At 43.3% G+C, this 11,701-nt stretch overlaps 1 protein-coding gene across 1 annotated transcript in view; it reads left to right on the forward strand.

Moving 5' to 3' along the window:
- LOC130111605 (glypican-6-like) overlaps window positions 1-11,701 on the forward strand; it is a 202,855-nt gene that overhangs the window by 127,728 nt on the left and 63,426 nt on the right. The window contains exon 3 of the mRNA XM_056278837.1: window positions 2,579-2,986. Within this exon, the coding sequence (XP_056134812.1) occupies window positions 2,579-2,986 (408 nt within the window). The remainder of the gene's footprint in view (window positions 1-2,578; window positions 2,987-11,701) is intronic.

Below are 11,701 nucleotides of genomic sequence, written 5' to 3' on the forward strand. Positions count from 1 at the left end.
AGACATGCATGTTAGGGTTAATACTCCTGACCGAGGCAACGGAAAGAAGAACTGGAGCTGGTCCCCGGGTGCTGCACGGCTGCTGCCCACTGCCCCTAGCTGCACAGCTAGGATGGGTTAAACGCAGAGCGTAGTTTCCCCGCAGGGCTCAATAAAGTATCCCAAAAGATACGCCGACATGTAGTGTCAGAAGGCTGAACGTATAAATGTATTCTCGTCACAGGAGTGGCGCAGTCAGGGCCTCGCCAGACTTGTTGACACGGCGTACGCGTGTGACAGAACATTGGCAATCAGCCTATTTCAGGCACTGCAAATAAGTTGTTTTGTCTGTGAGCCTGGGTTGAGAGATTTGTACTGTAAGTGACTTTACCCACTCACAGCTGATTGAAATATCACCCAGCCAGAACACTTTGTGAGAAGCTGTGGTTCTCAGTCTGGCTCTCGTCTACCACCAGTGCCACTGCTGGTTTTCACTTATGCCGGCTCGTCTATTACTTTTGTCAGATGTTCCAGTTATTCCAGCTGTCTGATCAGGGAGGCTTCACATCTGGAGCAGTCGGCGAATGTAATGAACTCCCTGGTAGAGTAGAGATGCAGCAGTGCTGCTGGTATCCAAGGACCTGATTAAAAGCCATTGCTTTGGAGTTGTTGTGGCTTATTTATTTATTTATTTATTTATTTATTTTTGGCCTGTCAACAGAGAAAGATGGAGGCAAGTATGACATGTGTGCATGGAGAGGTACTTCAGGATCCTCCCAGTGCTTCCAGGAACCTGGGATCCTATTAGCTAGGCTTCACTGACACTCCACGCCGTTGTTTGCGTGCACGCTTGGGTGTTTTTTTGGTTCCTTCTTTAAGTCCTCCGGAGAACAGAGGCCCAGATGGAAGAAAGCTGATGGGACAAGCAAATGTGAATGAAGAAAAAAAAAACTGTGTTGTAAAAGTTACATTTGAGGGGCGTCCGGGTAGCGTAGCGGCGTATACCGTTGCCTTACCAACACGAGGATCGCCGGTTCGAATCCCCGTGTTACCTCCGGCTTGGTCGGGCGTCCCTACAGACAGTTGGCCGTGTCTGCGGGTGGGAAGCCAGATGTGGGTATGTGTCCTGGTCGCTGCACTAGTGCCTCCTCTGGTCGGTCGGGGCACCTGTTCAGGGGGGAAGGGCAACTGGGTGGGGGGGGGGGTAGCGTGATCCTCCCACGAGCTACGTCCCCCTGGCGAAACTCCTCTCTGTCAGGTGAAAAGAAACTGCTGACGACTCCACATGTATGGGAGGAGGCATGTGGTAGTCTGCAGCCCTCCCCGGATCGGCAGAGGGGGGTGGAGCAGCGACCGGGACGGCTCGGAAGAGTGGGGTAATTGGCCGGATACAATTGGGGTGAAAAGGGGGGGGGGCATGGGTAGCTGTGTTGAAAATAACTATAATAACAGTAAATTATAGCAGGGATTGATATGGCATATACTATACCACTACTGATGAAAACAATAAGGACAATTATGATGTTATCGCTTATAAGCTGGATGTGTGTGTGTCTGTGTGTTTGTAAAATCTACACTGAGTATAATCACAGAAAAAAAAATACATTTTCTTGTAACTCAGTGTCATTGTTTCCATAATATCATTGATATATGATTATTTGCTGATGCAAAATATCATTTTTACTCGAGATCCTTTTAAAGTAATGCCTATATCGTTTCTGTTTTCAACAGAGTCTTCCCCAATATTCAGTTTTATATTCCGTCTCATAGGCAAGCTGACTTGAGCGGACAAATAAATGGATTCTGTGCAAAACAAACATGTCTGGGAGTATTGGCTGGTACTGGAGATGATAATGTTTACTGGAGTGTGTGTCTGAAACTTATGAATATTTTGTTACAGTTTGCAATCAGAACCTTTACATTAATCATTCATGGTCCTTTCGGCCCATTATTTCTGTTATTCAATTATTAATGGTTTGGACTGACTTCCTTCACATGATCAGCTACTTAAAATGGACTGTATTTATATATCGCTTTTCTGGTCCACTGACCGCTCACAGTGCTTTACAGTGTATGTCTCACACATTCACGCACACACTCACACACTGATGGCGGAGGCTGCCGTGCAAGGCACCAGCCTGCCCATCAGGAGCCAGTTAGGGGTTCAGTGTCTTGCTCAAGGACACTTCGACACGTTCTCTGGCGGAGCGGGGGATCGAACCAGTGACCTTCGGATCACTAGATGACCCGCTCTACCTCCTGAGCCATGCCGTCCTAATAACTAATACTGACGAGTATATTTTTTACCTTGTGTACGCGGAAATAACCATGGAATCAGACATAAAATTGCATCCTGTTTAATGACAGAATTTGGGTTGTGATCATTTGCTTTACCATCATTGTATTAACTTTAGTCTGCGCAGTACTGCAGTATAGTTTGCCCTTACTTCATCTGATGTCTAGGATGCTCTCCATTAGGGAGAGTAAATTACCGTAGTTATTGCAAATTTCCTCACAGTGACTAATTTGGGGTTTTTTTTTTGTTTTTTTCTCCCAATCTTTCTTCCCTGCTCCACCCCTCCCCACATCACCCTCTCAGAGTTCTTCTTGGAGCTGCTGGACAACTCCGAGAAGTCCCTCAACAGCATGTTCACGCGGACATATGGGAAGCTGTACATGCAGAACTCCGAGGTATTCCAGGACCTGTTCACCGAGCTGAAGCGTTACTACACGGGGGGCAACGTCAACCTGGAGGAGATGCTGAACGACTTCTGGTCCCGGCTGCTGGAGCGCATGTTCCAGTTACTCAACTCCCAGTACCACTTTACAGACGACTACCTGGAGTGCATCAGCAAATACACGGACCAGTTAAAGCCCTTTGGAGATGTGCCCAGGAAGCTGAAAGCCCAGGTCACGAGGGCCTTTATCGCCGCACGAACATTCGTCCAGGGGCTCATGGTGGGTCGGGAAGTGGTCAACAGGGTTGCAAAGGTGAGTCCGAGTTTTGGTTTTTCATCACTGGTTTTTGCCATTGCCGGCTATAAACAAGCCCAAGAACATGGGCTGTGTCCTTCCTCCTAAGTACCGGGGATAACAACAAATAAAACACAGCACATTGTCTGTAGGGAGAGAATGTTTTTGTTTGTTTGACGGAGTTGATTTCAGCAGTCCACAACAGAAACATAGTCCATTTTCCCCTTTGAGTCAAATTGATCTATTTTCTCACATCAGGGACAAACAAAACTCGCTGTAAGATAATATTTTAGTAAATGTGTTTATGTTCTGCTGTCTTCTGAACATCCCATTGACCTCAAAGGAAATTCTTACAGGATGACATCTGAATTATTAAGAAAGCGCTGGATTTTATTTGTTTCTACCAAATAAAGTCCTTGAACGCGTGCATGTTCATTTTAACTCCATATCAGCACCATTTTTCAACAAACTCAGATTTCAGGTTTAAAGTCCAGTGAATAACGGTGTTTAAAGGGACAAAAAAGAAGGGCTGGCATCACATTTGGTAAACGAAGCAGCAGAATCAGGCTTTGGAAGAAGGAGGGATTCTGTTTGTAGCATGCTTTATTATTATAATTTAGTCAGGTTTTTATTATGTTTACTTCTAAAACAGCTCCGTCTTGCCAAATGATGCTGAGTTTTTCCCAGTCGACTTGTTATGGGTTGGTTTGAGATACTTTGAGTTGACTTTTCGAAAAAAAATAGGGATGGTTTTACGGATCTGTCAAGCACCGGGGATTAGTAATGTCTTTATGCCGGGGTTTGGGGCAAAGTTTTGTGAATTTTCTGTGGCAACAGAAAATTATGCAACAGTTTGTCATGGAGTTGTTTTTCCAAACTTACATAACCAGTTGGTAAGCACATGTCACATTGCTCCGCGTTGGGAAGAGTCCAAATAATTGACTGAATTGCTCAGAAAATACAGTGGAGATTATCATACATTTTGATTTCAATGTTATGTAATCAGCAGCGTCGTAGTGCGGGGAAAGGGGAAGGACCCACCAGGCCTCAGAAAGGGGCGGGGGGGGGCTTGAATTAAAAGTTTGTTTTGGATTGCAGATTTTTTTTTCTGTAAATAAATTAAAGCGATTTGTCTGTAAATAGACTGCATTTATATAGCGCTTTTCTAGTCTGCCGACCACTTAAAGGGCTTTATAATGCATGTCTCACATTCACACACTGATGGCAGAGCCTGCCATTACAAGGTGCCAAGCTGCTCATCAGGGGCAGTTGGGGGGTTCAGTGTCTTGCTCAAGGACACTTCGACATACTCTCTGAAGGAGCCGGGGATTGAACCAGGGACCTTCCGATTACTGGACGGCCCGCTCTACCTCCTGAGCCATGCCGCCCCACTGCCCACGTGTTTCAATTTCTAACTGATTAGTGTCATACTTCAGTTAAAACTGGCTCAGTACATTGGTTGAGGGACTTAAAGAAAATACTGGAGGCTCTCTGAGGCCCCTCTGACCCCTCTATGAGGCCCCTCTCACCCCTCTCTGAGGCCCCTCTCACCCCTTACAAAAGGTGCAAAATGGTTTAGTCCGCCCCTCATGAGCATCTCTCAATCATCAGAATAATCAGAATCAGAATACTTTATTCATCCCTGAGGGGAAATTGAGTAATGCAGCTCATCTAGTCCTCAATGCAGCTCATCTAGTCCCCAATGCAGCTCATCTAGTCCTGTTGTGAGTGACTGCTGATACCAGGTTAAGTTAGGTTAAAATAGATTAATGTACTGTGATTGTAAATAATATATAGTATGCTAGAACTCAACAAAGTGATGCGTGAGAGACAAAAGAGGAAAGGGGCCCACAGAGACTGCTTCTGTACAGGGCCCAGAATTTTGTGCTACACCCCTGTATGTAATACAGACTCAAGAAGAAAAACAACGTGCAGGCAGCAGACGTTACAATTTAAGGTTTGACTTAGATTAATAGCCAGAAGAACTACGCAAAGATTTCTTCCATCCATCAATTGTCCAGGCCGCTTATTTGAATTTGGAATTCGGGTCACGGGATGCTGGAGCCTATCCCAGCAGTCATTGTGTGACAAGCGGGGAGACACCCTGGACAGGCCACCAGTCCATCACAGGGCAAGAATTAAAAGTATTTAGAGACTTTTAGGTATTTTTTTGTGTCCCCTTTTTTGCCTTGCTTCCAATTGGACCATGAATGTAGTTCCTCCCCCATACAGGAACTAACTATTATTATCATCTATTATCTACAATTATTATCTAACTGTTATTATTATTTCTTTCATATTTCCTGTTTTACATCCCTTAGAGCCAGGTCCAAACTGTGGACCTGAGGCACTACAGGGCCGATGTCACTTGATTGACAGCACCCGTCATAATATGTGGGCTGTTCCCACATATTACTATTATTATTACACACATATTATTATTATTATTACCCAAATATTATTAGCAGTAGTAGCAGTAGTAGTAGTAGTAGTAGTATTAATATTAACTAGCTATTATCAATGGACACCATATATTATCGGGTATCATAATCATGGTTGCTGAAAAAGGAAAACATGTTTAAAGGTTCCTACGATCATAAAAAGGATTAGATAGTACAGACAGTACAGACAAAGACAGTATGTCAGCGCTATATTAATAAAAAGACAATGTATCAAAATCAAATGAGCATTAATGAAATGCATTATTCAAATGAGCACTAATCAAATGAGCATTAGTGGAAACGGATGATCCACTGTGGCGACCCCTACCAGGAGCAGCCGGAAGAGGAAGATTAATTAAAATAAAACCATTACATATCTTACATAAAGTGTTCTATGTGTGCAAAGTGCAGGTACAATATATGATTTGCCTTGGAAACTGGTACCTGTCTGTTTTCATAGGGTACACCATTTTGCACTTTAGCAACAGTTGTTTCCATCGATGCAGTGGCTGGTCCCTTAAATCAAACTCGCCATATCACCTGGAGCCCCCGAAAAGAAGGGCACCTCTGTTTCCCCGAAGATACTTCATGTAAAATAGATTTCTGAGCACGTTACGGTGCTCTCTTGACCAGAAATTATTACTGCAAGTCATTGTAATAAAAAGTCTGTCTTTTGTCTTTTGGTCCGAGACTGTTGTGGTAATTTTGTAGATTATCTCTGATGGCAGCTTTAACTTTAACATTTAACAGTGATATCACTCTTCTGACCAAATGCTCACTGTACTGTTGGTCAAAGAGAGACAAATGGGGAATAAAAAGAGAGAGAGAGATGTTGAAAGCCTTGTATTTATTAATGCCAGCCTGGATGGCACATATAGACGCTAGTGTTCTTCTTCTGTCTTGAAGCACTGACAAAACATCAGACAGCTGACTGTGCTGTGCTGCAGGAAACCTTGGGACTGCAAAATGTCAAAAATATTTGGGTAACATGAAGACTATCACCATGCTGCCTGATCTGTGGCCAAATGCAACCATTTCTATTATCTATTCGCTTGTTAACCTTTATTGTAAAATAGGACAATCAGCTTCACACTATCAGACTGTGATTACAGTATACACTATTCTGCCACCCCTATACGCCCTGCATAAGCTGGCAGATAGACAACTCCTCCCCCAGTCACCACGCTGGAGAGGGTGATTAGTTCCACTCCCTTTAATGGCTGACTGGAAGCAGGGTAAAACCACAAGAGAGACAACACAACAAGTATACGAAGTTCAACACGTCAACAAAAATGACTATGAAATGACATTTTGAGTTTCAAGTGGGTTACTGCTATGCAATTTCTAGCATACACTTTGTTATTGACAAACTAAGGTGAGTATTTTGGCTAAACTGGTGACAACGGTTTTACCACATCCAATTAACTCGCTAGCGTTAGCATTCGATGAATTTGTACAGTAAAATACGAAATATAACATCAAGCCAAACTAATATGACTAACAAATGGGACTTAGACTTATGTTAAGAAACCTAACATACCGACAGTGCATCCAAAAGCATGAAATGTGTGTAGACAATAGCAATATTGTGAACACGCACGTCTCGAGGACGTGCCAAGTTTTCTGTTGACTACTGCACTTCCTGTACTGTCGATGGGGTGCTGGTGACGCCATCAGGGAACCTAAGACTCTCAAAGAGACGGTAAACATTAATTAATGCTGACGGCACATACACAGCAAATGTTTAAACCAAAACACTTGCTGGCCATCACCGAAGTCACTCAACAACTAAGGCCAAAACTAACAGCAGCACACAACTTCCTGTTTTATTGAAAAAGAATGGTAATTTATTTATATATAGAAAGAGCAATTTAAAGTAACCCCTTTATTTAAAGAGGTGGTGTGTCAGCCTTAGAGACAAAGACTGAAGCCAATTTGGAGTCATATCGGTATTTACATGTTGAAAACGTCATGGTGTCAGTTTGTTTGTTGTTTGTCTCTACTGTTGTCTGTGGTTGTTGTTGTCTCTGGCAGTTTTAAAAAACCAGGGACTTCCAAACGTTCAAATTCAACTTCAACTATGTTGTCATGTGTCAAATACAATGAAATTCTTGTGCTCTGGCTCGCTCTGCCTTAACACAAAGGACACAAGGACAAAGAACAGAAAAGACATGCCACCCCCCCCCCCAAAAAAAATATATATATATGTATATGAACAGTTCACAATGACAACAATGTAAGGTGCATATGGGTGTGTGAGCTGTTCAGCAACATGACTGCCTGTGAAAAGAAACTATAACTGAGCTGGGTGGTGTGTGATTTGATGTTCCGGTAACATTTTTTTTAGATGGAAGGAGCGAGAACAGAACATGAGCAGGGTGGCTGGTGTCCTTAATGATGTTTTGGGCTTTCCTTTTGCAGGGAGTGGTGTAAATATTATGACGTTGTGGTAGTTCCATGTCAATGATTTTTGCTGCTGTCTTTCCAGTCCTTTGCAGCAGTCTGCAGTCCTGAGCAGTCGGGTTGCCAAACCACAGTGTGATACAGCCTGTCAAGACACTCTCCATGGTACTGTGATAAAGTTCATGAGAGTTTTGGTACTCATACCAGAACTCTTGGGACACTTCAGAAAATACAGTCTCTGCTGTACCTTCTTCAAGATGCAGCTGGTGTTGAGAGACCATGTGAGGGTGTCTGTGATGTGTAAACCACGAAATTTCAAACTGTCCACAATTTCAACAGATGACCCACTGATGGAAATAGGAATGTGATTTCCTATGTTCTTTCTAACCTCAACAATGATTTCTTTTGTCTTATTGACATTAAGAGAGAGGCACCATATGGTTAAATCCTCCACTTCCCTCCTATAGGCCCTTTTATCACTGTCGCTTATTAGTCCAATCACTGTGGTGTCATCTGCACATTTAATGATGCTGTTGTTGTCATATTTGGCAACACAGTCGTGTGTAAACAGACTGAAAAATAGAGGACTGAGACAGCAGCCCTGAGGTACGCCAGTCCTAATAACTAATGTAGATGAGTATGTTTTACCTATTCTCACAGTGTGGGGCCTGCCTGTCAGGAAATCAAAGAGCCACTTACAGATAGAGTTGCCCAGACCAAGACCTCTGAGTTTCAACACCAGTTTGGATGGTGCAATTGTATTAAAAGCAGAGCTGTAATCCATAAACAACATCCTGACATAGGTATTTTTCTTTTCAAGTTGTACTAAAGCAGTATGCAGAGCAAGTGAGATAGCATCATCTAGAGATCTGTTGGAGCAGTAGGCAAACTGTAATGGCTCAAGGGTAACGGCGATGTAACATTTTATATATGATACAACCAATCTTTCCAGGCACTCAGAGGTCAAAGTAACAGGTCATTAATCATTAAGGCGAGAGGGAGGTGTTTCCTTAGGTACAGGCAAAATGTTGTATTTTTAAAACACAGTGGGACCACACACAATGACAGAAACAAATTCAAAATGTCAGTAAAAACCTGAGATAGCCAGGTGTAACATGTCTTGAGGACACAGGGAGGGATGTCGTCTGCACCAGCAGCAAATGATGTTTAAATTAATCTTATTTAATCGGATTATTATTTGCATGTTCTCCCCGTGTCTATGTGGGTTTCCTCCGGGTGCGCCGGTTTCCTCCCACAGTCCAAAGACATGTCGGTCAGGTGACTTGGCCGTACTAAATTGTCCCTAGGTGTGACTGTGTCAGCCCTGTGATGGACTGGCGGCCTGTCCAGGGCGTCTCCCTGCCTGCCGCCCAGTGACTGTTGGGATAGGCTCCAGCAGCCCGCGACCCGAATTTGGATAAGCGGCTTAGATAATGAATGAATGAATGAATAATCGGATTATGCAAAAGTGCATGGGCATATGTTTAAGTGTAAATGTTAGTGTTGGGCCAATAATGGAACATTTGATCCAGCCAATCATTTACATTTCCCTTTTTTTTCTTTTCTTTTTCTTCCTTTTTTATTTTATTTTTTCTTGAATTTAAATCAGAGCTTGAGGTATTGACAGTCCCCTGTGTGTGATTTCTTGTTGACAGCGGTTTCCTATCTCAGATTTGTTTTCTTACAATAAAAGAAATTTGTATATGTTTTTAGATTTTGAATATGGCAAACTGCATTATGATACCATAAATACAATATACTGTGTTAAGGGATATATCCCTCCAGCTGCATATGCCAGCTCTATGGTATATTATCTTGAGCAGCTGTCATTTTAAATCATAGCATATTCTTTTTAAAAGTACCATAGAGCTAGCTTTTCAAGAATACTTGGTACCACAGCCCCTTCAGACAGACTGTTGTAATAACCCATTCTATACATCTGTCCTCAGCTGAAAGGCCTTACTCTAGATCAAAACCTGTTGTCCCACTCCCTCATCAATTATAAAGCTGAGCCAGGAAACATCAGAGCATTTCTGGGGGCTGTCAGCCCTGTGAACAACTGCAGCACTGGAGGTGATAAGTTCCTCGACACGACAAATCACCTTGACCTAAAAATCACCCTATACTGCTCTCTTGCTTCTTTCAGCCACAAGTCACACAGTCGACGAGAAAATATGTCTATATAACTCTATAACCATAGGTAGATACTCTCATAAAATGACATATCCTTAAGAAACACAAGTTCATTAAGTCCCACGTGATGATAGAACCACAGGCGTTATTCTAACAAAAAAAAGTGGTACTTTAATTGGCACCTTGTGTGCTCGTTGATTACTTACGGTTGAATTATGTGTAATTATACATCAGAGCTATTACCTCATCATTCCTGAACATCATATAAACTACAAACTAGTTTAATACAGGAATTCTACTGTGCCCACATATGAATATGCCTTTTCATGTCATTCCTCAAATACTCAGTTGCCAAAGTGAGCGATGTAAGTTTCGGCTACTTTTCATACTGTATTAATCTTTGCCGTCCATGGTCACATTCAAATCACTGTTGTCACGATTTAGTCCGACATAACGCTGCACTTCCTGCTTTAGCATAAATAGTGCTTTAGCAGGGAACAATGGAAGACTTTGCCAGAAAATTTTTATTTTGAGGTCATGTCAGTTTTTGTTATCCAAGGTAAAACTAATGGTTAGTTTTTGTTGGGTCATACTTTTCACTTGAGTCAGAAGTTGCAGTTCTTTAGCCACATTGCTTATTATATATCTCGTCTTGACTGAATAAACGGATAGAGAAAAAGGCAGGGAGGCCCCGTGTTACCTCCGGCTTGGTTGGGCGTCGCTACCGACACAATTGGTCGTGTCTGCGGGTGGGAAGCCGGATGTGGGTATGTGTCCTGGTCCCTGCACTAGCACCTCCTCTGGTCGGTAGGGACACCTGTTTGGGGGGAACTGGGGGGGGGGGTAGCATGATCCTCCCACGCACTACATCTCCCTGGTGAAACTCCTCACTGTCAGGTGCAAAGAAGCGGCTGGCGACTCCACGTGTATTGGAGGAGGCATGCGGTAGTCTGCAGCCCCCCCTCCCACCCCCCACCCACCCCCGGAGCAGCAGAGGGGGCAGAGCAATGACTGGGATGGCTCGGAAGAGTTGGGTAATTAACCGGATACAGTTGGGGAGAACAAGGGGGGGGGCATGGAGGAGCAACAATAAATGATGGCTGCACTTGGTCATGCTTGCACAGTGTTTATGAGAAGACAAATGCTGTTGTGTAAGCAGAATTTTATAAAGTTTAGCGGAAAGTATGAAGTCGTGTTCCTTGTTGTCCACACTGTAGTGGTAAATTGATGTAGCGCTTCATGTGAGGGCCTTGGCAAGTGGTACCAACTGCAGTATCTGAACCACCGCTTTAGCTCCAACCAGTCTTGTAGTGCACGGAAACCCAGAATGTAAACTGACAAACTTGTCGTGTAGTTCAGATGGTTACATGGGACCATCTGTCCAGTCTGTTCGCCGTGCTCTTTTAACAGTACAGGCTAGCGAAGATGGAGAGCGGCGCATAATTACGATTCATAGACAGCTCTGTGTGCAGAACGGTCAAATGGGGAAGATACCATGCTGTAAAATGGGATTTTGTTTGGTTTACATTGAACAGTTTCCTGAACTCCATCCTGGATTAAGAACAGATCTCTCTGGATTACAGTTTATGATGACCATTAACAGTTTTATCCCTCGCATACTTAAAACACAGTCCCACCACGCAAGACCTGCTCAGAGAAGATTGCATGGATTTGGACCTTTTGAGCGGTTTAGGGCTGAGGCATTTAGAGCACTTATCACTCATTCTGCGTAAGCATGGAAAGCTGGCCCGTGTGCACTCTGCATATTTAGT

Source organism: Lampris incognitus, chromosome 4 (assembly GCF_029633865.1).
Source record: "Lampris incognitus isolate fLamInc1 chromosome 4, fLamInc1.hap2, whole genome shotgun sequence".
In the NCBI taxonomy this organism is placed as follows: Eukaryota; Metazoa; Chordata; class Actinopteri; order Lampriformes; family Lampridae; genus Lampris; species Lampris incognitus.